Source organism: Larimichthys crocea, chromosome VI, assembly GCF_000972845.2.
Source record: "Larimichthys crocea isolate SSNF chromosome VI, L_crocea_2.0, whole genome shotgun sequence".
Lineage (NCBI taxonomy): Eukaryota > Metazoa > Chordata > Actinopteri > Sciaenidae > Larimichthys > Larimichthys crocea.
The window spans coordinates 23,054,291-23,081,878 of NC_040016.1; the positions used below are offsets into that span (position 1 = coordinate 23,054,291).

Consider the following 27,588-nt stretch of genomic DNA (forward strand, 5'->3'; position numbering starts at 1 on the left):
ACCTGACTTCCACTCGACGTCCGTCTACAGGCGGCTCTGTGACTCCAACAGCTGACGTCTGAATGATTTTCAACAAAAACAAGAAATTAGAAGCGATGAATTCCAATGACGAAGCGCTTTGACGAAGTGCTCTAATTATAGAAGATCAGCACACGCTGTTACTTTGTCTTAATCTGGAAATTAGTTATGACTCAGCAGAGCTTGTTGTTTGCCAAACCAGCTAATCTGTCATGATTTATTCGGTTCAGGCTGTCAGACGTGACAGGCAAGCTGTTACTCCACATCACTGCGGCTTGGCAACGATAAGATGATGAATTCCCTCATCGATCATCCCATGAAACCAATAACATGAATGAAAACAATTAACACGATGACTGACAGACACTTTGGACGCTGCAGTCTGCAGATTTTATTTCATTTTTCAGATTTACGTGTTTAAGATGAATCTGTGTTCTCCATCCATAGAACAAGACTTTCATTCATGTCTTCAAGTTTCCACACTCTACAATAACCTCTTTGTCATTCCCTCATTAACTCCCTTTGTGCCGCATGTCTTAGCTTTCCAGGGTTTCCAAGTATCCCAAATGATTGAGCCTCAGCCCTGTTTGGACCTCGATGACCGGCCTGGATGGATTTTTGTCCCGCCTGAACATCTGCAAGTAAAGACTCTTTAACTTTTACCTTTGCCTCCTGCCCACCAGCATGAGTCGGACAGAATAGACTCATATACAAACCTGATTGTATGTGGGAGTGTCTCTAGTTCTCCTTGGCCAAGCTTCAATAAATATTAGAGGCTCCTGAACGCTTCCTTCCCTCCTGACCTGGTGCCGTTGACTTTCAGCAATTTCTCCACAACAAGACCAGTACACCTGAAGACGGTCTGAGATGCCTGAATTTGGACCACCAACAGAACTGAACTCAGGCGAGATTGAAAGTTACTGGACCACCGTCCAGCTTCACAGTCAATGTTCTGTTTCTGTTCCATACTTCATAATAAAAAATCTGTTTCCTTCTGGGTTCTATAACATATGTGATTTAACTGCAGCTGTTTTATTTTGACATTCACACCTCTTTTCCCGCCTCATATCTCTCGAGTCTCCCCTTCTCCCTCTGCTCCTCCTCCAGTTTCAACATTTCTTCTCTTCCTTTCCTTTTCCCACTCAGGAAACGATCAGTGCTCACGATAAATCTTTGGGATATGAATATACATGCTGTTTTACAATCAAGCCCCTGTTGTACTGTGAATTGAAAGGAATAGGAACATTAATGACATGCTCTCTCAATCCATGACAGGAAATTTCTCATTTTTCCTGAAGAAGAGAAGCTGCAAAAGACAAAGTCAAAGGTGAGGGTCAGATGGAGAGCAGCGACCCGGTTGGGTTTCAGTGTCTTGTTGCTTATACATGGACCCATGAGAATGATGCTGACATATGGTAATGCTCTGTGGTGAACGTTTATTCTTAAGCAACTATTTCTGACTAAACGTAATTAAATAAATATGTTATATGGATATTTATTTATATTAATGCATAACAACAACAGAACAGAATTTTAACAATCAAATATAATTCCAAAAAAAAGTTTGGACGCTGTCTAAAAAGACATTTTATTGGGTTTTGTAAATATTCACTCACTGATGCAGCAACACGTCATGTAAAGTCGTGACAGCATGAAGAAAACACCTGTTTGAAGCTTCCACAGGTAACTTCGTAACAGGTGATAGTATCATGATCGGGTATGAAGGGCTCGGTCTTCAGATCAATGATGCAAACACTTTAAGAACAACGTTTGCCAGCATGCAGTTTGAATGAATGTCTGGATTTCATTTCATCTACAATCCAGAACATCCTTCAAAGATTCAGAAGATCAGAGAAATCTCTACACTGAGTGTCCGTGACCTCCGACCCATCAGGCAGCAGCATCTACAGATGAAGTTCTGACTCAAAGCCAGATATCAACAACATACAGGAACGCCGCAGACTTCTCTGGACCTGAACTCCTCTAAGACAGACTGACGGAAAGTGGAAAAGTGTGCTGTGGTCTGAGAAAACCACAATTCAGATTGTTTTTGGAAATCCGGATCCTCAGAGATGAATGTAGCTTTTAAATGTTCCAGCTCTCCACAAAGTCAGTGTTTGTTCTCCCTGACACTTGGCTGTTATTCTTTTAACTCTTTGGTTTCATTTCATTCAGCTTCCTTCACAGAAAATAAATAAAATGCTGAGATATTTTCGTACACCCCAGGATATCCAGGCCTCGCAGTCCTTTGTAAAGCTGTGGTGAATGCTGGTGGAGGTTGGGACCCCAGGCTTCAGATTTTAAACCAATGCTTCAAAAGTGAGACAGAACTTCTGACCCAAATGCAGGACCCACATTTCCTCTTCCCCAGGTACCTTCATTGCCATTCCCTACATGTCCACCAGATGTCCTCAGACTTTTCCACCTGTCCCAGTCACCTGCACACCTGTTTCAACTTTCACTCATTAGCCCTGATGTATTTAATCAGTCCACCTCCACTCATTCCATGCCAGCGTTAGTGATACTCTATGTATTTGCTTTCTATCCTCTGGAATCTGAACCACAACCTGGGACCTGTACTCACCTGTAAGCTTCTACTGTATATCTTCACTTTGTTTATATATCACGAAGCTCTTTTCCTGCCCGTCCGACACTTGTGCCCAAGTCCAAACATTCAATCAAACGCTATGGTTGCAACCAAGTCTTCAGTTGGTTAACGAACTGAAAGTCCTATCTTAACCTGTTAGCAGAAAGTGGATCTCCTGCTAAGTTTGGACAGTACTGTTGAGACAATGAAGAGCACAAAGTTAAGAAGAGGATGCATGTCAAAGTGAAGGTACTGCAGCAACCGACAACAATGTCAAAGTGTTTTTGGGTCCCCAAATCAACCCTGATGGTCTGCATGTGTGACTGGGCAGCAAAAACCTCCTGAGACTGTAAAAACTCTTTTTGTGGTACACTTAATGGAAAGGACACCATGAATGTCACTGTCGTTCTCAGTAGCTGAAGCAGATGGAAGCACGCGCTTTGTGAGAATGGTGGTTGAGGAAGCTGCTGGAGCGGAAGAGGTTGTGGTGAATACCTCGATATACAAATGTAAGTTGTACTTATGTTTTATATATTTTATATTTTGGCATTAGTATGCCCAGCCTGGGTGCGAGTCAGCAAAGGAGAAAAAGTGCTAAAATGTTGCCATCAGCATTTCCAGTAACACCGGTGCTCACATTAAGACAAAGTACAGATTATATATATTTAAATTCTTGTTTTATTTCTGATGCTTGCTCATACTTGCTCCAATATAAATATGTATAATAAACCACATGAATCCGGAAGATGATTCCCTTTTCTCCTTCATCACATCCTCCATTTTCTCCTGTTTTGTTTGCTTGGGGAAAAAAGAAGGAAAAGATGAGACGCTGATGAAAAACAGACGGTCGACCATCAGCGGTTCAGTGCAACACTTTAAATCTTCTGTTTTGAATTCAGAGTTAAAAACTTCAGCCGCCTTCTCACTTCTCATAAAACAGGGATGAAGGGAGGGAGGAGGGATGAGGCTGACCAAACATCAGACCTCATAAACCTGTAGACCGCCGATTATATAAAGTGCGGTCGGAAGGAAGGGGAGACGAAGGAGGGAGGACAGGGTTACACATCCAGGAGAAGCCATTTGGGTAAACACATTCCTGAGATTTAATGGAAGTGAATGTATGAAGTGTGAAACTGAGGAGGAGGCTTTGTGTTGTACACAGAACCAGAAGTATACATCCTTACGTTGACGAGCTATGATTTTATTTTGGCGGGTTTCCACCTGGTTTCCTCTGTCGTCCCCGGGTTTCCAGTCTTCTGGAAGCTGTCAGGTTGTGTTGTGAGGGAGATGCTGACCCAGAGTTCACCACCATCAGTACACAGAGGGACTGACCCGGCTCTCTGTGCCCAGGCCGAGGCTGTTTTCTGGGGGACAGTTCACTGAAGGCATAGAGACGATGAACGAAAGGACTCGCTGTCCCCAGTGTGTGTCTGTGTTCAAGTTGTTGACCAGAGGATTATATAACCACAGGAGACGAGCAGTGACTGATCAGAGGTCTGTTCATGTGCATCAACGTTCATGTGAATGATTAAATCCGAGCAGGGTGAAATCTGTCGGTGCTGAAACAAAGAGGATGCAGGAAGTTCATGTCATCACTTACTTCTCTGGTGACATTACGCCGTGTGGTGTCGTGACTCAGATGATGCAGCTGCGTTTGGTTTGAAATGGATTCAAACTCTGAAACGATGTCTTCCTTCCATAAATGATGCTGCTTTGATGATTTAAAAACAAAAAAATCTGAAATGAAATATTGCTCCTGTGCAGATTTTTGCTCCGACTACAAAGTAGATTCCAACAAAACAATGGTAACTGGTCTGTAATCAGTACGTCTGAATTCATGTGATTTAATGCCACAATAAAAAATATCCACATCTGTGCATGAAGCTTGTTCTATTGTTTTTCTGGACAGGAATTATTGTTCTGCAAACTGATTTATTAAAGACATGTTTTCATGTCTTCATGAAGAAATGTGACCAAATGTGAAAAGCACATTTCCACAATGATTAAATGTTTTAAATCAGATGTCACAGCTTCATGATTTCAAATCTGGTGGACACTGTGTGTACATGTATTTTTACCTGTGTTAATGTGGATTTAGTCCATCTGCAGAGTTTTATGTATCTTGCACCAACAAACGACTTCACCTGCAAGACATTTATTCCCCTTAAATCAAGGTGAATGGTTTCTCACTATCAGAGGACTCAAACTCTCTGAAAGTCTTGAAGACTTACTGCAGAGGTATCCTGAGCAGCTGTTTGTGTGAGTCACGTCTTACCAAAGGTCTCGGTTATAACAAGTTCATCATTTCATGCTCTGGATCTGGTTTGATTTATTAAATCAGACCTGTAGCCACGTTCGTCCTCGCTGGCGGTGCTAATTATTTTAACGAGTCTGTCCTGTACCTGGAGCGTTTACGGCTTTTCACAATTAAGACCTGGAAGTGGAGCTTTAAAGAACAAGTCCACATGAAATCTGTGTTTAAGTTTATGTTCTTTGTGTTTGGGTTTCATTAATATTATTGGTCTGTCTTTAATCCCTTGTTGTTCTGAGCGTTCGTGCTTCGCCTCTGAGCGTTCTGCACTTTCCTTTCTAATGGATCTTAAACGCTGCATTAGACCAAATGGAACAAACTAAATAAGAAACAGCTCTCCGTGATTTAGACCTCAGAAATCTTAGGACGCTTCACTACGACAGGCAGATCTCACACAGCCATAATTTATGAGATTACATAAAGTCTTTTACTGGAAGAGGCGTGGACACACTGCATCACATGATCATTAGGATCCACAGCACTGGACATTAAAAAAGTCACTTTGAACGTGCACTGAGGTGTTGGCTGCTCAGCTGCTGGTTGGCTCACGTTCCTGCCCAGTCTGCTTCCAACTTCCAAACTCACCTGAAACTACAGCCAGGAAACCCGGACTGCTGCCGCCGGCTCACACTCCACTGTATCCAGCATCAATGACTTCCGCTGTGCTGCTCTCACCCTCACTGTCAAAGTGGATCTGGCTCAGCACAAGGCGACGTGGGGCGCTGACGACAACCTGGCCCTCAACACCAAGAACAAAGAAGAAGAAACACTGCAGAGTCATCTGTGTTAACGGGATCGAGGCTGAACATGTCGGAGACTGAAACTGAAACTGAAGTCCGTCCTGCACCGTGGTTTTGCATCGTCTCTGTGACGTCCCCACAGGTTTCTGAACAGCTGATGTGAAGCTCAGTGTGGTGGTTCTGTCCACAGAGGGAAACAGCAGCAGCTGGTTTCAGGTTAGGGACTGACGAAGGGATGCACAGATCCGATATCGGCTTCAAAACAGATCTTTACCGCCACATGAAGCCTGCTCTCATGTAGCTCATACTGAGGCAGGGTTGTGGGTTGAGGGTTTCGGTGGGGGTTCTGAGGGCAGGAGGTGTGTGAGTGGAGAGGCCCGTCTGCTCCCGGCCTCAGACCGTCAGATGTGGTGTGTTCTCCAGCAGAACCCACCGGCTCGCCGCTGAAATGCAGCAACAACAAAGCTAGAAAACAGGCAGGAGCACTTCCTGTATGCAGGCGAGCTCACTTAAAGCTGAGGGGGATTATACGAGTCCAGATGGAGCCGGCAGCCCGGCCAGACGACCACAATCTGTTCTGAACAGCGTGGCACGAGCTTTGTGTGAATCTGTGTTTCCAGTTATTCAGATGAAGAGGTGAGATCTTCCTTCAGTACACAGAACTCACTACAGTCCGTTCATCATAACCTTCCTGACCTGCAGTGTGAAAGTTCTACTGGAAAACTGAACCGATCAAGATTTATCCTGAACTTTCTGCTGAAGCCTGTGACACTGATCTTCAGACTGTTGAAGAATCCTCATGTTTGAAGGAGTGGGATGAAGGTGTGTTTGGATATGAAAGATTTTGAGCTAATTACATATTTTTCTTCTTTTCTTTAGAGATCAAACCTCCCTCATCCCCCCATCTCTCTCAGGAATGTTGATCCAGCCTTTGACTGCTGGACGCTGAATACTGAATTACAATGTTTTCATATTTGGACCAATCAGGACATTCTGTCTGTCTGTCTGTCTGTCTGTCTGTCTGTTAACCTGTCTGTCTGTCTGTCTGTTAACCTGCCTGTCTGTCTGTCTGTTAACCTGTCTGTCTGTTAACCTGTCTGTCTGTCTGTCTGTACACTGCAACATAGAAACAGGAAGAAGTTTGATTTGGTTTGACAGTCACTGAGAGTGGTTCTGTTCACACACAGCACCAGCAAAAACTGGCCACAGCTGGGATGCATGATCTGATAAATGTGGAGATGTTTCACTGTTTATGTATAAAAGTGATTTTAAAATCCGTCCTGTCGTTCTGACTGCTGATGCAGCACCAGCCTGGTTCTGCTGTGATGTCAGAAACATTTAATGCAGTCTGAAACCGTCACATGCAGCTGAGTTAGATCTGTGGATTCACTGTATCGGGTCCTTACGTATTAGAACTGAGGCTCCAAACAGACCCAGGCTCATGTGTACTGGTCGTTCTGGTTGGTTCTGGTTGATACAAAGCTGCCATGTAAAGTCTCAGGTCTTTATCTAGTCCTGCTGATCAGGGAGCCCTCTAATGTCTTTATTGATGACACCACAGCTGTTGTCTCTTTGTCTCGGGGTTAAATCATGTCACGTGACTGTTGGGCAGAAAACGACCTGCAGCTAATGAGAAATGTTTAATTGCAGGGTTGAACCGCTTAGTGTCAGTCACAGAAGCAGATAATGAAGAGGTACCCCCTGCTGGGAACCCCCTCACCCCCCTCACCCCCTCCAGGGAACAATAAACGAGCTCATCAGTCATTCCTGAGACGTGGAATTAAAGATGATGGTTTGTCTTTAACTTTCCACTTATTGAAATTATCACTTACTCAGCTGGTTGTTCTCTCCATTAATCAATGAATCATGGTAAATGTCATCACCATGACTACTTCAAATGATTTTTAATTGCAACAGTCCAAAGATGATCAACTTAAAGTGAAACAAACTGACCATCATCTGAATCATCATTGTTTCAGCTCGACCTCTGACAAGAAGAAGGATCTGAAAATATTTAAGCAAGTTCATTCGTCCTCTTCACCGTCTTCTCCTCTGCTAACCGCCAGGCCTGAAAATCTTCTTCTTCTTCTTCTTCTTCTTCTTCTTCTTCTTCTTCTTCTTCTTCTTCTTCTTCTTCTTCTTCTTTCTCCTCCTCCTCATGGTCCAAAACACACCTGTGGTCCTGAGCTCACAGTCTGAACAGCCTGGCTAACAAACTGAGCTAGCGCTAGCTAACAGCAGCTACAGTTGGTAGCATTTCACTGTCCATCATAAACTCTGTAAATCACAGAGAGTTGAGGCGGAGCAGCTCGGTTACAACATCACAACAACATCACAACGTCTTCTGCATCTTAAAGAAAACTCACAAAATTATTTCTGCAAATCTCTGCCGGTTGCCACTGGCGTTGCTCCTGGCGTTGTGTTGGCGTTGCTCCTGGCGTTGTGTTGGCGTTGCTCCTGGCGTTGCTCCTGGCGTTGCTCCTGGCGTTGTGTTGGCGTTGTGTTGGCGTTGCTCCTGGCGTTGTGTTGGCGTTGCTCCTGGCGTTGTGTTGGCGTTGCTCCTGGCGTTGTGTTGGCGTTGCTCCCGGCGTTGCTCCTGGCGTTGTGTTGGCGTTGCTCCTGGCGTTGCTCCTGGCGTTGCTCCTGGCGTTGCTCCTGGCGTTGCGGTGGTGATTGACCATCTGCTTGGTGGAGATCTGCACTCCTCTGCTTTCAGATATCTTTATTTATTCCAGGAAAGTCTCTCCTCCGTGTGGAGGTCAGAGGTCGGATCTGTCTCACTTATTCAGGCAACAGTCTGAAATCAATGTGTTTGAACTCTTGCTCTCTGTCATAGGACTCTTCTTTATCACGGCAGTGTGGAGCAGAAATACCATCAGATTGTCTGTTGTATTAAAACCACATTGTAACGTTGAGTTAGAGTTACACTGACATGTATAAGCTCGTGCTGCAGAGGGATTTTAAACCACCAACCCTAACCCTGAGCAGATCTCAGTCCCATCTTACAGATCTCATAAGACTGTTTGATGGTCTCCTGAATTTGAGAAAAACAAACTGATCTTTGTATCCGTCCGAGATCCGAACCCTCGTATCAGCAGGTTTGTTTGGGTCAGTCACAGAACCCAACAGCACCATCCATCCTCCCTCTGTGACTCTGTGATAACAGGGATGGGAGTTATCGTTTCAACATCAACATGAGTCCTTCTTGGGAATTTGCTTTGATGACTGATGTGCTTGTTTTCCTCGGCAGGAGGTCTCATCCATCTTCACCAAACAGACCAGACTCAGTCAGTCCTTTGTCTGCATACCAATCAGATCCCAGCTTATCTTTTTAACTTGAGCAGGTCCAATTCAAAGCAACGTTGCTTATAAATCAGTGTGTAATCCCACTGTGTAACTATGTTCAGCTGTACTCGAGTATTTGTTCTGATTACATTACTTCAGTCCCACATTTGATTTTACTGTTACTAACTAGTTTGGGAAGGAAATGTGACATTACCGAGTTGTTGCTCAGTATTCTTAATGTCAGCATGAACCACAGATCTTCTTCCATGGTTTACCATCTGAACTCACACTGCTGAAGTCTGAGCTTCATTCATTCGTTTTTTTAAGAACTACTTTTTCTTCGCTGGCTCCCAGAGGCGTTGAAACGGTGCTGGAGTTTGTTCTTTTGTTGGTGTGTGTTCTGTGTCTGGATCCACACAGGACAGCCGAGCAGGAACCCTGAGGAGAACTCATTCTGGATGCTTGTATGTGCGAGCCAGCCTCTGGGACGTCTCTTTGACTTTTAATGAGCCAGTGGACTGACAGCAGAGCTGGAATGTCTTCTGTTCATAGTGTGAACACGAGAGAGCAATCAACCAGACGAGCAACATTTTCTGAATCAGTTCCGGATCGTTTGGTTAATCATCAGTCTCACAAACTAGACACTGTAATGATTTAACAACTTTTCTGTTACTGAGGGAAGCGAAGGCATTTGGAGGCAGGATGAGTGAGGACTTTACTTTATGAGGACTTGTAAATGTAATCATTACCCGCTGGCTGTCAGAGGCTCACAGAAGTTTGTTTGTGTGATGAACAAATGCTTGTGTGTGGTTATTAAAGGAGCAGTGTGTAAGATTCAACCAGGATTATAGTTCACGAATAATTAAAGACTCGAAAAATGAACTCATGTGTTGCTAACACAGAAAGTGCCACAACCTGCAGTTCCTCTAACGTCCACTTGAGGCTGGCTCCAGCAGTGAGTCAGTCTCCATAAGTCCCCATGTCCAAATGTCCAACTTCACAGCAGAAATAAACATGTTTACAGCCTGGTACAAAAAACAGTTTTGGTCTCTGTAGCTAATTTCCCCGTTCATGACAACTGTACTGAGGGTGAATTTATATACAACTCACCTGTTCACATTATATTAAGGCTTAAAGTTATGCAGGGTTAAGAGCGGGGACGCTTTGACTGACAGGTGGGTGTGGTTACAGGTGTTTGTCAGACCTGACTCACCATCACGATGTCGTTTTTCAGCATCGATTTGATCCGTTTTATTGCAACTAAATCACAACATCTGCTTTTTTGGGTTCATATTGGAACTACTTGGCATCACTGTTATAAAAGCTTGCTGGACATTTTCAAGGACATTTCAAGGTTTATCAAACTTCTGCCACGTTTTCTGCAGCTGTGGCTGATGAACGGACCTGATGATGGTGTTCGAGTGAGATTTATCAAAATGTAAATCAAAGCGATGGAGCCAGATCGTGTCTAATGGGATTTGATCCATTTGATGCTATGTCATTTGTTGTTGTGGTTTCATGTGGATTCTCAGTCCTGGTCCCTAAAAGCCTGTTTGAACCCTCTCCCTGTCTTCCATCCCTGCATGTCTATATGTGTCTCCTTCATGGATGTATGAATCTCTGCTGGTTTGAGTTGAACTTTGAGCGCAGTGGGAATGGAAACCGCTGCATGCTGCTTTTGATCGCTCTGTTATGAATTCCATACATGCTGTTTGGAATGTGGCCTCAGCTCCAACACAAATATACTTTTCTTTCTTGTGTATGTTGGGATATTTTCATTAAGACACAGTCGCTTTGTTGGATGTGTAAATACTCTTTTACTGCTTTCTTTTCTCCCTGATGACTTTACTACTTCTCCTCATCGCCCTCCCTTTCTCCTCCCGCCCCCTCCTCTCCCCCATTATCTCACCTCCTCCTCCTCTTTAATTGCTCTGTATCTCGGGGCAATGGCAGCGTAGCAGCCTGTTGTTTCCAGTTTCCTTCTGCTCTCTAATTATCTCGCCCGGAGACCCGATGAGAAGTCAAACAGCCGACTAAACGACATACAGACACTTTGACAAACACACTTTTTTAATTATTTATTTGTGCGTAATGAATGAAAATAAAAGTTTGCTGTTACAGAAGCTGTATTTCCACTCCTCACAATAACATAGGTGTGACTGGCAGAGGACAAAACAAGGCAGACAATAGACAGCGACCCCCCCCCCCCCCCACACACACACACACACACACACACACAATGATCTCATTTCTATATCTTTAATGAAAGAATGCACAAACTTTTGTACTTTGAAAACTACAAATAACACTTACACACACACACACACACACACACACACACACACACACACACACAGGGCGTTTCTGTGAATGCTTAAAAAAATCTGAATCAGATAACCGGAATTATCCAGAAGAATCACGCCCCCGCAATAAAGACTCGAAGGGGAGGGAAACAGTTAAAAAATATACCGACCAACACCTCTACAGCTCGCATGGATCTCATCAGTTTGAATCAAAAAGAAAAAGAAAAGGGAGTTATGTCCTCGGAGTGGGGAACAACATCCGGCCACAGTAACAGAGGTTTCCTCCCGACCTGGAATTTTGTCTTTATTTACAGTAACAACCCTCTAAATGTAACCAAGTGTTTAAGTCACCTAACCCTAACTATATGTTGAAGTCCTCAGTGTTTTTGTCCCATCTGTCCTCTGTCCTGCACAGTCTGGAACAACAAGGGCAAAAAGTTCTCAGTATTTTTAGATTTCGAGTTTGTCTTTACTGATGAACTATAAAACGTTGTTGATGACATGACATGATTTACCAACATACCAGACCAACAGGGGATAACATGACACTGCTGAGGTGATTTACAGGCTTTATGATGCAAAGACTGAGAAGTAGTGAGCCACTAACAGCCCTGCGATGTCAGGAGCCAGACCCAGCAAGAAAACCACCTCGGTAGGCTGCTGTGTTCACTGTTAGACTGGACACTGCTGGTTCAGAGGTTCTGGTGCTGTGTTCACTGTTAGACTGGACACTGTTTAACAAGCACAAGTTGGATGGGTTTGTAGCGTATCTGGATTCATGTAGGAGAACAGGGTTTTATTGACGATATATACAATCTTTCTCTAACCATGAGTTTAAGTTGCCTTACTGTAACTATACCCTAAGCATGGTTATATGACATAACCACATTCTTTCCATAAATATCAACGTGCCTTAGCTGAAAGAATTGGGTTTGTCAGAGAAAGGTTTTCCTCCATTGTTAAAGTAAAAAAACAAAATGGTGAACCCATGTGCCGTTTGTGCTGAGCCCCTTCCTGTCACGGTGGTGAGACTCACTTCCTCTGCTTGCTATTTACGTTTCAGGACACCCATTTGCTCATTTGAGAACATTTCACGAGATCTGGTGGTGCAATTTTGGGGAAACCCAACCAAAAGTCTCCTTCTGGAGCTCAACCATATCTGCCTCCCAGATGTTTGGATTGTCCTCGTTAATGTCTTTATGAATCTGGTTTACCACAACGGCCTCTCCTTGGTTAGACTGACAGAAAGACAGAGAGAGATTCTGGCCCAAAAGAAGATGAAAAGACGGACAGAAACAGGGGTCCACCTTTCGTGGTTCTGTCAGTATTCTGCTCAGTGTACAGTATTTTGTTCCAGATGACCTTTGAATGGTCTCTTAAGGACTGCAGGCAACTCCTCAGCAATGCAGTCGAAAACAAATACACTCAGTATTATCTGCCTAAGCAGAAGGAAATATTACAGAAATATTACTGGATCATCTGCTGCAGGGAGGGACGTTTTATTAATTGTATTACACTATTAGATACACAACAACGTCAGATTGTTGTGTTTTGTTTTTAATCACCATTATTAGCCAGAAATATGAAATAAACCACCCATGGTTTCTAATCTAATCTAAACCCTTTTTGAAAACTTTAATAAATCTTTCCAGTTTTACTTCACACGAGTAACTAAAGGCTAAAATAAAATACATCACCTGTTAGTTGAGCAGGTAGAAACAGTTCTTACTGGCAACCTGGGATAAAAGGTTTGCTTCTTTAACACTGGAGCGTAACGAATCCTGATATTGCAGACTGATCCAAAATGGATCAGAACCCATCCCTAGAATCACTTGACAACATGCTGAATAAGATTACATCACAAGGCTCTATTTTATTGTCTTATTACAAATGTCAACCAGAATTCAAATGAGATTTTCTTACTTGTAGAACAGAACCTGGACCTTAGGCTTGCGTGTGTTTACTATCCGGCTATGTTACCTAACTTGTTATCTCCCTTTAACAAGCTGCTGCTAACCCTAACCCACAGAAAACACTTGAAATGTGAAAACAAGCCAAACAAGACTAGTTTATAAGCTGGCTACAAATAAATCTTTATTGCTGAGTCTTTTCTTTTTATTTACTACGTTTTGAATTGGTTCCTTCAAATGAGTCTTGATGCAGAAAACAGCTGATTTAATGGGAGAAAATCTCAATTAATTCTAACTGCACATTGGCAAACAGTGATGTGAGTCAGTCACTGTGATTCATTCACACAGAATTAAAACTGTAACACCAAGTGAGACTAAACGTTACAAAGTACTACCACCAGGATGTCAAATGGTTTATTATCCTTTAAAATAATGAAACCTGTGACAAAACTTAAGATAAAGATGAGGAAGGTCACAACCATCCTGTAAGGGTGAGGATTATTACGTAAAAATACCTTTTACCTTGAGAAATGTTTCTTCTGGAGTGAAGTTCTTAGCATAGGTTTATTATGTTACTGCACCGTGTTATCGCACATTTGAACAGAATCTGGAGCAGCAGAACGAGACGAAGAGGCTTTGTGTTTGTCTGACGTGTTCTTGGCTGTCACCGTGGATGTACCTGTGATTCATTTGCGCTGCAGCTGTATTTTCTACAGTGACAGATGAACATACATATGTTGCCTCAAACATAGAAGATGACGTGGACATGTTCCACATGTGTGGTGGACTCCTGAGAGGGAAAACAGAGAATTCATGTTGCACTGAGGCAAAGCCAGAACGAGTGAGACCACAGTGAGAGGCCAAGCACAAGACACAGGTCAGCGGCCGGCTGAGGAGGCTGATTAATGACGTTCAGGCTGTGGAGGTGTCTCACTGCAGATCCAGCCTCCCCGTGTGTCCTCCTCCTCCTCCTCCTCCTCCTCCTCCTCCCTCCTTCCCATCTGTTCTGTTACAGCTCAGTACAGCCGTGCTCCCAGTCTCCCCGCTCACTCTAACCTCCCTCCGTCTGGAGACCACAGCACCCTCGACACCCTCAGGATCCAGCTCAAAGCCCTGAAACCGGGGTTCCTTTAGCTCTGCACCTGGGGGAACGTTTACCTGACGGGGTCAAGTGGACACTTTTTGGTGTTCAGAACTTTTTTCAAGTGTTGACTGGAAACTTTTCATGAGCTCAGGTGTTTGATTCAGGACACACTCCTGTGCCTCGAGTAAGGTGTTGTAAAAATCTTTGGGAAGGAATTTTACCTGCAGACTGAGGAGGACAGCAGGATGGACCTCTCTTATTTTTTGTTCCTCGCCACAACTCTGATGTTGATCCATCAGCATCAAGGTAACCTCATGTTCAATATTTGTGTGTGTAGCTCCAGTTAGGGTTCAAATGCAGAACAGAAACATAATAAGTGGTTTGCTTATGGACAGACGAGGTGCTGCCTCAGTCTGAGGCTCTCTGCAGTCTGTAAAGCTGGAGCAGATTTCCTCGTGTCATTGGTTTGGATCTTAGTGGTTGTTGCAGGTCCAGATGTTTCTAATCCCCGGATGATGAATTCTTTAATGAGTTTTCTATCAGCGACAGGTCACTTGTTCAGTAAAATGAATCTGCAAGTTGGTTTGGTCCAAAACAGTGACAGACGTTGAGACGATTCATCCGGACAAATATTTGATGGTTTAGCATGAAATGTGGTTCAGACATTTCTGTTCCCCCCAGGATGATTTGTGCTGATCCTCGCTGACCTTTCATCAGTGGCACCATCCTCAGATCAACATTAAACATTAATGTGTCCAAAATTTTGGTTTATCACCTGAACACACGATATTCCTGTCAAGCCTACCGAGTTTCATTTCATTCAGGAAATGTTACAGGAGCCTTGTATGAATAAAAATGTTTGAGCTCATGTAGGTTGGTAAACTAAAAATCTCTGTGGCAGCTATAAATATATAGTTTCACAATAACAAGACTAGAACCTCTGAAACCAAATCATATATCCCGATAAATATAGAATTGTATTGAAAATCACAATGACAAGTGAGTAAATCATAAAAAGGCGACTAAAAAGTTCTGTACGTTGTTGTGAGTGAATGATCATATATATATATATATATATAATATATATAAATGATTTAACCTGAGCTCGTCACAACCAGTTGTTTTTCCCACGACTCTCCCGCTCTGTCACCTCACATTTATTTTATTATCTAATGACTCACAGCAGCCTCGTTGCAGTGTGAGCGTCCAGTCATGAAACAAGTTGTTTCAATCATTTCTGATCAGTTTCAAAGAAGTTTTAAAAGTTGACCACAGATGGACCTAAACATGGACACAAATCTTTGATACAATCAGCTGCAGTGGTTAGGATACACCTCTGCTTCCCAACCTGGGACTGCGACTCCCTCTGGGGGTCACCAAAGCTTCACAGGGGGTCATGAGGTCTTCTTGGTTTTAACTGTACTGTTTCTCAGATAGTTTCAGGTGTAAAGTTAAATAAATGTGACAGGATCAGGACTCGAGGAAGACGTAAACACAAACTATTCACGGAGCCTTCATGATCCTTTCTCACTTCTTGGCAATGATTTTCTGAACAAAAGAAGCGACTTTGCACAGCCGGGCCCTCCATCAGGCCTTGTATCAGTTCACGTTTCTTTGTGGGTTCCTTTGAGGACCATCATCCATGAATGTATGTCTCCACTTACTGCAGACCAGAAGCTTCAGTCATCAGTCAAGTGTCTTGACCACGTCTGTGATTTGACATATTTAAATCACTTTTCTATCACGCAAGCATACACAAGTCTACAGCTGTGAGGGACAATGCAAAGAGTTTCAGACATGACCAGAGTTTTTGTTCCTGCACACTTCAGGTGACAGATCACGAAATGAAGACCCAGCCCTGTATTGTTGTTCTTGATGCAGGATCAATACACTCTGGCAGTCCCAGCATTTCAAGTTCAACAGCAGAAAACACTTCAGTTTCCTCTCCGATACAACAAAAGCAGCCGGCATCAGGTCTTATTGAACTAATTTTATGTAAATTAGCTGAACTGAGGCTTATTTCCGTCTAACAACTTAGTGAATTCATTAAATTGACAGAACGCTTTGCGTGCCTGGTGGTAATTTGTGTAAATATCCTCATGAGTCAGAGTTATGTGTGTTTTCATTTACATTCCTTTGGCATGATATATAAAGCTGATCAAGATGAACTGAAAACCTGAAGAGATTTAGTTCACTCCTAGATTAGATCATCGTAAAAGCCACAGTGTGGCCTGAGGTGAGCACTGCATTGACCTGGTCTTATGGTTTGGACTCCTGACTGTCCCTCATATCTGTGCATGCTCATTACCGTCACACAGAGCTCCTCATCACGGAGGTGAAACCCTGAGGTTTTTGTGGGGCGTCCTGAATCCCGGGCAGTCACCTCCATCAACTTAAAGAAATATTATCATCCACGAGTCTCCGTATATCGAGCAGAGTCCCAGAAGACCTCGAGGAATCTCTGCACACCCCTTTGTCAACATCTTTCCTCTCCATGCTTTTACATTCCCGTCCACGTCTTTCCTCTATCTACACAGCGCTCCGTTGGTCTTAGTCTCAGCTGCCTGTTTTGTGTCCATCGTGTGTCACAGCCAGACATCTGAGACAAATTAGACGTGAGTTTGCTGCAGAAAACAGAAGAAAACAGCAGAGTCTCTTCTCTTCAGACAAATAAAATCTAACAGGCCATGTAAGTACAGGAACAGCTGACTGAGCTGGAGAAACATCTCCTGGAACACAATGCAAAGCTCAGCCTGTGAGGGTTACAGGTTCTATTAAAGGAGAATGCAGTGTGATGTAAATCCACAGGTTTGTTAACAAGTGTGTGTGTGTGTGTGTGTGTGTGTGTGTGTGTGTGTGTGTGTGTGTGTGTGTGTGTTACACCCTCACTGATACTGATGCTCTGTAGCAGCAGGTAGCAGCCTGCAGAGATGTTCTTCTTGCCGGGTTCAGCTCGTCGTATCTCAGCTCCACAGATCACAGAGAGTTGAAATCCGTTTTGTCTTTCGCCTCCTCTCCTGTTAATCATCTCACAATCACTCGGTTTCATCATGCAGCTGCCAAACTCCTACCAGCCGCAGATACCACGACCCCTGACCCGACCTCAACCTCTGGAGGTTCTCACACTGCAGCAGGTCCGCTGGTGGTTAACCGCCCTCGCTTGGCTCATGGGAGATTGTTGATGTATCTTACTCCCTTCAGCCCAGTAAGATTTTTCCAGCCTCTCTGGGGATTCAAACTGGAGACATTTGTGTTTTTAAAAACTCGATTAGAGAGAGTTTACGTTGTCGACCTCAGCACCTTTATTACCTCCCAGGAAACCTGAGTCAGCCGAGCCTGGAACAACACAACAGACTCGAAATGCTCGATGGTGTGTTTAAACTGGGCTGTGTTTGTGAACACGATCGCACTGAATCGACGTGTTTGGGAGGTTCCTACCTGCCAATCCAATCAGCCGGCTCGCGGATCAGGCAGCTCATCCGCCTGTATATTGTCAAATATTGTCAAACCCCACGGAGCCGGACAGACTCTCTCTAACAGGGGCAAGAAAATAGACTTTGGCTTTGCAGCCTCCAAACGCTGAAGGAGTCTGCGCTTTGGCCTCTTGAGTTTTCCGGGGCCACAGATGCAAACTAACACAGATATTTGCATGAATACGTGCACAAAGTATAGGAACATAAGGGCGTCTGTTTTGCTGTGAGGGTTGAACAGATGCAGACTTGGAGAACGTCTATAAAGTCTGACTCATGGCCTTCAGAGAGGAAGCAGCTCTCAGCATCTGACGTCCCAGTCAGGGCTTTGCATCCAAACAGAGTTTAAGCGATGACTTGAGATGAAGCTGCAGTTTTCTCCACATGTATTTATTTTTCCTTGTTTTGGCGCCGTGGACCTGAAGTCTGTTAGTTTGAACATCTTTGTTCTGTGCTGGCACCACAATGACACGGTGTTTACTATGATTGTTGTATTATATAATGTGGTCTGCTGCTGGCAGACGATGCTCATGTGGCCGTTCATTGGTGCCACGATCTCTCCACACTGCACAGAACTGAACCCCGACTGTGCCTCACTGAGTTCAGTTTGTTCAGGACTGGGAAACTGAAATGATCTTTAAAGTGAACAGTGTTATCTGCAGTGTAACACGTGCTTCAGGAGCAGTCAGATGGCTTTCAGAGCGCTGACTGGCTCGGGTGTTTTCCGGCCTGGATCGTGTGTGCACAGTGAGTCTGAGGTTTGGAGCCGGGTTCCTGCTATGCTAGAATAACAGTACCTGGTGCACGGTGTGTCATTTTGATGACCACAAAGTTTTATTTGAGAAATGCACGATGTCAGCAAAGCAGTCAGATAATGAAGCTCTTAAAAGCTTTTTTAAGGAGGCTCAAGATGAAAGTCCTCATGAAACAGGAAGCAGAGTTCTGTTTACTTACGTCAAAACGCTCCAACCAGGAGAGGCGGTCATGAATATGGACTTTCAATAATAATTATTTTAACACATTTTTCCATCTAGATTAGAAAAAGTCTGATTTGAGTCTTGTGTGTTCTTGTAAAAGCTGAATGATCTGCTCCTCCATTCATCCACAAACTACAGTACCCGACCTCCTGCAGAATTTCACCTTAGTCTCCACGTTTTGATCATTTTCTCAGTTTGGGATTCAAACCTGCGACCTCTGCCCTGCTTGTCTAACCTGCGCTCTATCAGGTGACTCGTCCTGCCTCTCGCTGTGTTTTCTGTGTGTTTTGGAGGATATGTGATGACCGTGGATGAATAGCGTGACATCTCCGTGCTAAATGGATTCCAACTCATCGCATTGGAACAAAACGCCTCAGTTCAGCCAGATTTGCTTTGGCAGGGCGGGACGCGACCGTGCAAACCCTCTTCTGGAGGTCATGTTTGCTTTCTGTGTGCTCGTGCTGCCAGACAAAGATAAAGACAGCACCCACTGTGCCAACCTGAAACCTCTTTATTCAGTTTGATTCAATGTCAAATATTAATAACTCACCATCTGGAGTTGTTTAAATAGACTCACATCTTCTGTTAATATTTTTTGAATCCTCCAAAAAAAACAATTATCTCGAGCTTCTCGTCACATTCCTGCTTCAACAAACACCTCATTCATCAGGCCTCGTTATCCGTGTCCTATTCCAAACAGTGAGGTGAGTTAAAGAGAAGACTTCTGCCAGGTTTGACCCGCAGGAAGTCGGGGTCGAGCCTGAAGCTGCTAATTATCAGGATTATCAATGAGGAGTTTAGGGTTTGCTCCACTGTGAGCCACTGTGACTTTGTTAAAACTTAAAATGTCTTTTGCTTTCTCGATGTGCGTCTTTGACATCAAAGCAGCTGTCTTTGTATTTTTCTGTTAATCATCAGTAGAAAACTCTCTCTGCATTGTTAGCTTGTTTTATTTTGAAACTCAACTGTCTTAAAAATGAGTCAAACTCTTTAAGACTATAACGACGTAATGCACAAAAACAATGGAGGAGGTGTAAACTAATAATTTTAATCAATAAATCTATTAATTCCTTCTCTTTCTTTTAAAAAAAAATTCTGATTAATGTCACAATAAGAAAGATTTCAAACCTCGTGGTCCGTTTCAGACGCGTCCCAGAACAACTCGACGCTTGAGGCGAGCAGCACCTCGAGCGGCGGAAGCCAGACACAGAAAAAGAGAATCTGGGTTCTGGAGGCTGACACGGTCAACACCTCTAAGAGTAGACTCAAGACTTTGCTTTGTGATAGAGCTTAGAGTCACTTGACTTTACTGTGGTTAGCTCGGTCAGCCATGTGCCACCTCGGTAGGCTACTGTATTCCCTGCTGGTCAACCCGCTGGTTGTGTTCGGTCCGGGCGTGATCCAGCTGAAAGCCATGAAAGGTCCTGTAAGTCAGGCTTGAATCTTGATTTCCCAGGCGTTCCTCGGGCTGGTTGACATGTGTTTGCTCATGTGTTCGCTTCATTGTTTCAGCGTGCTGTGACCTCTGTCTCTTGGCTTCGATGTCTTTTGGTTGCTTTATATGTTGGTGATTGAGCAATCGAAGCACTTAAAAGTTTTAATATTGTTGGAAACAAAAGACAAAGACCCAAAGTGTCCACATTTTAGTTTCAGAGTCCTTGGACTCTTATTGCACTGATGTCAGACTGGGAAAGATTTGGACGTGACTGTCTTGGACAAATAACAGCTTCTTTGGAAACTTTACATGAATAATAAGCTCAGATATTTGATTCTTTGGGACACGGTGATATAAAGAACAGACCTATACCATCCAACGTGAGAAGAGTTGTTATTTAGTGCCGATGTGTACATCCGTCTTTAGACGCCCAAACATTCCCCTGACAGCAGGATCAAAGGCTGTCTGTGGGCTTTATGAGTGTGTGTGTGCTTTTTTAATATGTACATGTGTGCATGTAGGCCAGAGTGTGTGTGAGTGTGTTCAGGTGTACAGTTACAGTGTAACATTTCTGCTCATGCTGTGGTTGTTGTGCAGTAAATTAAGAAGAGCCCATGACGAGAAAACACATGGTCAGCACTCAAAAACAGGAAAAGACGAGTCGACGGGTTTCAAGGTGGAACCTTGAACCTCGATTTCTATGGTCAACACTTTCCATACAGAGCAGGTCTGCACCGGACTCTTTATAATATGATTTACAGAGACCCAACAATTCACACCACATGAACACTTGGCGACGGTCGAAAGGAAAAATTGTCTTCAAGAAGCAGAAACCTGGAGCAGAGGAAATTAGTTTTTCAAACTAGCTGTCCGGACTCCAAACAAATATCTAAGTATCATACTGTGTCTTCAATACCTAGGACACAGTATGATACTTGTTTCAGCACTCACGTAGACGTTAATCACGTTCTGTCCACTCATTAAAACTAAATCTTGGAGATGTTTCACTATGAATGTCATTAGCATGGACGGCATGATGAGGATAGCATTCTGAATATTTACAGTATGCTTCTTGAAATGTAGTTAATGTTAGCCAGCTATGAGTAACCAAGTTCAAAAATAATTCTGGGTCACGACCTGCAGTACCAACCTCTCACCTGTACTTTCCAGCCTCTACCTTCTCTGTTACGAGCCCCACGGCGGAGGAGGGCCCCCTGGTACAGCTCACCCACACGGCCCACCGGCGTGAGAAACGCTGCTCTTGTGAGAACCAGAAAGACAAGGAGTGTATTTTCTTCTGTCACATCGGCATCGTCTGGGTCAACACGCCGAGGTGAGTGTACCGTCAGCGAGAGAAGACCCGGTTTGTTTTCACTGTAATGGAGCGCCGCAGCGTTTCTAAGTGATGTTCCAGTTTTAAAATGGGATAATAAAACAAACCAAAGATAAGAAGCCGTCAGTAATCTGTCCGAACGCTCTCAGGGGTGTGGACGGGTTTCCCTGCAGCAGTAGCTGGAATGTTTCTGGGGGAGGATGGGAGGCGTTCACACAGCAGCTCCAGCCCAAATCTAAGAAACTTTCAGTATTTGCCAGGTCAGTGTTTCACAGAGGAGAATGAGAGACTACAGGATTTAGAGTACAATCAACTTTCATCTATATCCAAATATTTTCAAATCCACGCCTGTACAGATTCTTACAGATTCGCATGCAGAATAAACTTTGTTCAAATTGATTGACAGGACTTTTAATATATAAAAGAACAAAAGAAAACTCAGAAAACAAAGTTTCTTATCGAGCCACGTCCAGTTTTCCCGTCAGCAGACAAGTGACTCAAATTATTTAACATTAACTTCTCCAAACAGTTCTTGAAAAAGGTTAAGCCTGGGGCATCAGGTGATGATCCATCATCACGGATCTTCAAGCAAGTACAACTGCCCCAGACTTAACCTTTTTCAAGAAAGACTGAGAACCTTCACGGACAGATATGGCCGCTGTCATCTAGGAATCACGTTTGGAGTCACAGTTTTGAGGGATTTGTGACCCCCTCCGCCTAAATATTAAACAACAATGCAACAGTAGGTAACTCTGTAGGAGCCAGATGATGAATACATAATACATAGTACATACCAACTTTTTTCCTCCATGATATTTTGTGGTAATTGATTTCATGAGCCAGCTGAAGTTGAAATTCCGGAAATGTCTAAATTCCATCGCAGCGTTTTTTTGTATCGACACCTTATTTTTCTCATTTTCTTGTCCAGATGTTCATATTTTTAAATTTCCTGCCCTCAAACAGGAACCAGGCGTGAGTCTCCTTTCACAATTGGCAGCAATTAACTTCATTTTAGTTCAGTATGCACAAGCAATGAGTGAGCAGTCAGATGTGGTGGGGCAAATAAGAAAGAGCACCTTTCCTAACGAAGGGTAATTTCTGCCATGTTTCCTTTTGCCCGTTTTAACCCTTTTAACACGAAGCCACCAAGGAGACCACAAAGAGTCTGAAATCACTGTGGTCGGACCCTGATCTGCCCACAACCACTTACCTCCTGAAAGTCTGTTGCCATGTCTGTGTCTCTGAGTTCACAGAGTGTTATTAAAATGAGAAGGTCCCATGATCATTTCTGAGAAGGTCTGCGGATTTAAAGGTCAAAATTAGGTGGAGAAAAGTCTTGAGGTTTACTTTATCTCAGATGATGTAGTTTCATTTGATTGCTCCCTTTTTTAATTTTATCTCACCGTATCCGACTTCTGAGCGGTTTCAACAAATTTAACTGCTGAACTGAACTGTATTTTTCATGCCATGCTGATAAGTCACATTCGAAATGAATTAACTTGAGAGGGAGAAAAATAGAGGTGTCACCGAAATAGCTTCCAGAGATGAGCCAAAAACAGCTCGTGCAGTGGTGGGACCCTCTCACTAACTCTCAGATTGTTGGTTTAGTCTAAACATAGCCGTGTGGTAAAATGCAATCTTCCTGCCTTCATCATAAAGACCTTTTTTAAACAGCACTGCCAATTCCCACCATCACTCACTTTACCACGAAACCCTGCAGGGCGACAGGGAGCTCCTGGATGCAGCATGTCCTTCATGTCAACATGTGTTTGTCTTCTGGTCATATTCTATTTATTTATCTTTTTTAATTTGCAGATCATACCAGCTCTTGATTTGTTGACCGTTTCCTTTCTTAACAAAGAAACCAAACCAAAGACTCTGAGTGTAAATGTTATTCTGAAAGTCTGACCTTCACACAGTTTTCAGATTTTAACTGTAACAATAAAACACTGAATACTGAAGCATCCAAAAAGGCTTCTATCCAAACCAAAGACAGCAGCAACCCTCCTCCACTACGAGCCACCTGCAGTGAACTCAAACAAACACTTTACATAACATCTGACATTCGGTCGACAGATTTACTGAACGAAACATCCAGCCAGATAGAAACCAATGTTTTTTAACTTTTCACTAATGGGAGTGTGTGAGAGTTTTATTTCCCAGATAACAAACCGAGTGAGCACATTCAGAATGTATGATGTGACACTGTGTGAGCATTGGTCATACGCTGAAAGGAAATCTCCCACATACTGCATCAGAGTCAGCTGCCAGACGTCTGTAAAAACTACAAATTAGTCATGTGAGAACTCTGCAGCAGATATTTGACTGCTGAGCCGTGAACAGTAAAATCAGTTTTGTATTGAACTGAAATTTGAACCATTCACAATCAGTGAAAACACTGATAGTGATGTATAACACCTCTGAACCAGCGGGTATCAGGGATCCTGGAGGACAGGTGTAGTACGGCCCTGAACATTAGCACTTCATCGTGAACGTCCTCCGGGGTCCAACATAAATAATCTTATCTGCTGACATGATAACCCATAAGAGACGAGTAGAAGTGCCGTAACTCATCAAGCTGCAGTTCAGTAGTTCAGGTCACGTTGATTTATTGAAAGAGTAAAGACAGTACCTGAAGGGTGGAGCTCACTGACCCTTTGACAATGAAATGAAGACATAAAAGTGGAAGTGAAGCCAACAGAGTTATAAAACAAGACGTTAACAAAGTGTAGAAAGGAAAATAAATGACACAGCAGACGGTGAAGAAGGTGGGAGAGTGTTGATGGAGGACGGTGGAGGGCAGAGGAAGGCTGGGTCACATTTTAAAGTGGAAATGAGAGCCAGATGTTTCAAAAAAGAAAAGACGTGAAACTTTTGAACAATGTGATCATGGTGATGCATTTTAACAGCAATAAACCTCCATTTTATTTTAAACCTCATCCTTGTTTTGACATGGATGTAGTCCTGTTAAGCCTCTGGCATCTGCTGGCAGTCTGTGGTGTAGTTAACCCCACCAATAATCCATCGGTGGATCCCCTTAAACACTGGCACCAGATGGATCAGCAGCAGGATGCATCACTGCAGTAGTAAAAGACAAACCGAGGAGACGTTTGCACAACATGTCAAACTATTCTTTTAACAATCATCAACTCAGGCAGAAAATGTTCTCACCCCCAACTCGTCAAAAATGGCTTCAAACGATGATGCTGGGTAGCGTCACTTTTGGACACGCAGGACTCGAGTTATCGTCTGTTAGACTTTCAAAATAAAGCTTGTTGAGAAACATTTCAGATTTTAGCTTAAGCAGCTGCAGTTTGGTTAAGTCTAGGTACAAAAACAACTTAATAACAAGCTCATAATGTGCATATGACGACGTTATACGGTAGCTATGACCCGTCATAATGTGAGAGAAATCCAGGAAAAACCTCCAACAAGGAAATGTAAATGTGTTGTAGATGTGTCACCGATGTTAACAAGGACAATGAATGATTGACACGGCCTCTTCCTGTCTTCCAGTCACCTGGTTCCTTATGGATTTGGTTCAGTCCGACTCAGGAGGGACCTCAGACGCTGCCTCTGCACAAACACTCAGGATGCCGAGTGTTCGAGTTTCTGCTCCGTCCGGACGCAAACAGAGTGAGGACACACTGAGGTCACATTTGGGGACGTTACATAGACTTATATTTATTTCCTTGAGACATAGCAAACATTAACCTGACCCAAAAATCAGTTTGTCCCCATTTGGTCAGGCCGACCCCAGTAAACTGGTCTGATGTGATGTGTCCTCGAATGTAGCTTAAGTCAGAAGCACACACACATACATTAAAACATACTGTGAGATATAAAAACACTCAAACTGTCTCTCGTCCCTTCTTCGTCCTCAGAGCGGAAAATCCTGCGGTGACGAGGAAGACTGACAAACAGCTGAAGAGATACAGAGGTGCATTCTGGGAAAAAAGGAGCCGGCACACACTCAAACACCAAACCTGAGAGACGGGAGGAACAACACAACAAGTCCTGTACGCATCAGAATTAACACAGATGGACCCTTTTGTTTGTCTCTAATGACACTTTGGACATGTACAGTGTTGTTAATGAAGTATTAGATAGGAGTGCTGAACACTGACCAGCTCATCTTTACAACATTTGGCTGATGACACACAGGGAGGGAGTTGAACTTGTGACCTTTCTTTCTGCTACCGGATGATCTCAGCTGATTTGTAGCACTGAGGGACGATGAAAAAATATTTGACTTGAGGCTGCGGTAACACCGCCTCGAGGAGAAAGGCCCTGAAATGTTCAACGTTTTGGTATTTTAATGGTCACACAGCTGAAAACCTCACAGCTCCACAGTCACAAGTCGTTTTCAGACGCACCTTCATGTTTGTTTTAAATAAAAGACTTATCTAACTTTAAACCACAGTGAGGAACGCTTCCATACAAAGAATTAAAGACTTTTTAAACTTTAAACCACAGTGAGGAACGCTTCCATACAAAGAATAAAAGACTTATCTAACTTTAACGCGCTGAGGCCACGACTTCAGTGTTAGGGCCACAAAAATCTGAGATTTGAAGAATGAAGTTATTTTGAGCAAAAAGTTGCGTTATGAGGAATTTTGATATAATCTATAAAAACCTGATGACATAACATAACATGATTATTTTTCTCAAAACAGTCCAACTTATTTGGAAAGTCCTACAGATAGTTTAAAGAGTGAACATTTCTGTCTGTACATGAAGATTCATTTTGGTTGACAGTTGTTGTATCCTGAACAAAACTTGTTAAAGTACGAGAGCTCATTTGGTGGAAAAGGGGTGGAGCATTCATTTTACCTCTGTCACATCTTTTAAATGCTACATGCACCAAGAACCAAGAGTTGTTAAATTTCCATTAATGAATTGAAATAAGTCTTACCAAACTTCATTTTCCAAATCTCAGATGAGTTTTAGTCTTAGGCTGTGATCTTCTACATTTAACATTGTGACAAAGAATAAGCTATTACAGCATTGTGCTGAGTATAATGTGATGTGAGTGGTTTCTTGAAATCTGAATTTTAACTCTTTACTGTGCACAGTCAGGAAACTATGATGAAACGTTCACAGAAATGGATCACGGTATGTTTCAGCGTCCTGAAAACGAAACCTTCTGAAGTTCTGAACAGCGGGTCACATCTGAACTGGAGTTTTGAGGTTTTCACATGACAAGAGTGTCTTGAAGCTGTCGGTCAGTCGTTTTATTCTCATACATGTTTTTGTCTGAATGTGAATCAGAATATATCTGTGTCAGTTTTAGAATAATACTTTTACTTATTCCTCCAACAAGTGTCCCGGGAACTGACGCAAAGAGACGTAGAAATATACAACAGAAATATTTATTTGCTGTACAATGAAGTATACTCGCAGTGTGTAATCTATGGAATATAACTAAACTGGTTTAGAGTACTGCTTCCTCAGCAGTCTGTCACTGGAGGCAGGTAGTGGTTTGACCTTTGACCATCACCTGAGCAGCTGTAGTCATGTGACCAGTCTGCAGCTTATGCAGCCGTGTCTTTACAAAGATACACAGAAAACTGCAGCGCTCCACATGTTGGAAACGTTTGTTTTTCTGTTTCACACCTTCGAGCTTCTTTTCATGACGTCGTCTTGTTGTGTCCTCTCATTCTAGTTTCCTGATGAGAGAATTGGCGCCACCTACTGTTTACCTTGTAAACCAGCTCCTACTAATCACACCAAATTAGTGGACGGAAACAGGCGTCCGTTCACATTACTAAAAAATGTGTAAAACTTTTTTGACATATTTGGATTGAAACACAAATTATTTCTTCTTTTAAAGCTTCACCTGTGCAAACAAAGTCAAAGTACTGATTAGAATCCATAGATACCTTCTGATAAAGCACCTTCAGTCCTCCAGCAGCACGTCATGTGATGCCTGACAGAGGTCACAGTGAGCTCATGAAGTTTCAGACGATCATTTTTAATTTGACAAGTCGTGAGCTCAGAGTCACTCAGTGACAAATGAACAGGATCATCGATCTGACGTGTTTCAGTTCCAGTCGTGTTGCTTTGCATCACAAAACGATGAACTCTGACAAAGGCTGTTGTGCAAACCTCGTCGTTTCTTATCGACGCCAAGTG

General features: G+C 43.1%; 1 protein-coding gene across 2 annotated transcripts; it reads left to right on the forward strand.

Moving 5' to 3' along the window:
* The first annotated feature begins 2,528 nt into the window (after window positions 1–2,528).
* LOC109137139 (endothelin-2) lies at window positions 2,529–27,518 on the forward strand. Of its 2 annotated transcripts, XM_027279653.1 has the most exons (5): window positions 2,529–2,604; window positions 3,019–3,114; window positions 21,291–21,453; window positions 24,970–25,089; window positions 25,338–27,518. In XM_027279653.1, exons 1-5 carry the CDS (start codon window positions 2,547–2,549, stop codon window positions 25,441–25,443), a joined length of 543 nt encoding a protein of 180 aa, XP_027135454.1. In that variant the 5' UTR covers window positions 2,529–2,546; the 3' UTR covers window positions 25,444–27,518. The 2 variants fall into 2 exon arrangements, with proteins under 2 accessions (XP_027135454.1, XP_019110224.1); XM_019254679.2 differs by lacking the exons at window positions 2,529–2,604; window positions 3,019–3,114 and adding an exon at window positions 14,179–14,544.
* Window positions 27,519–27,588: the final 70 nt, after the last annotated feature.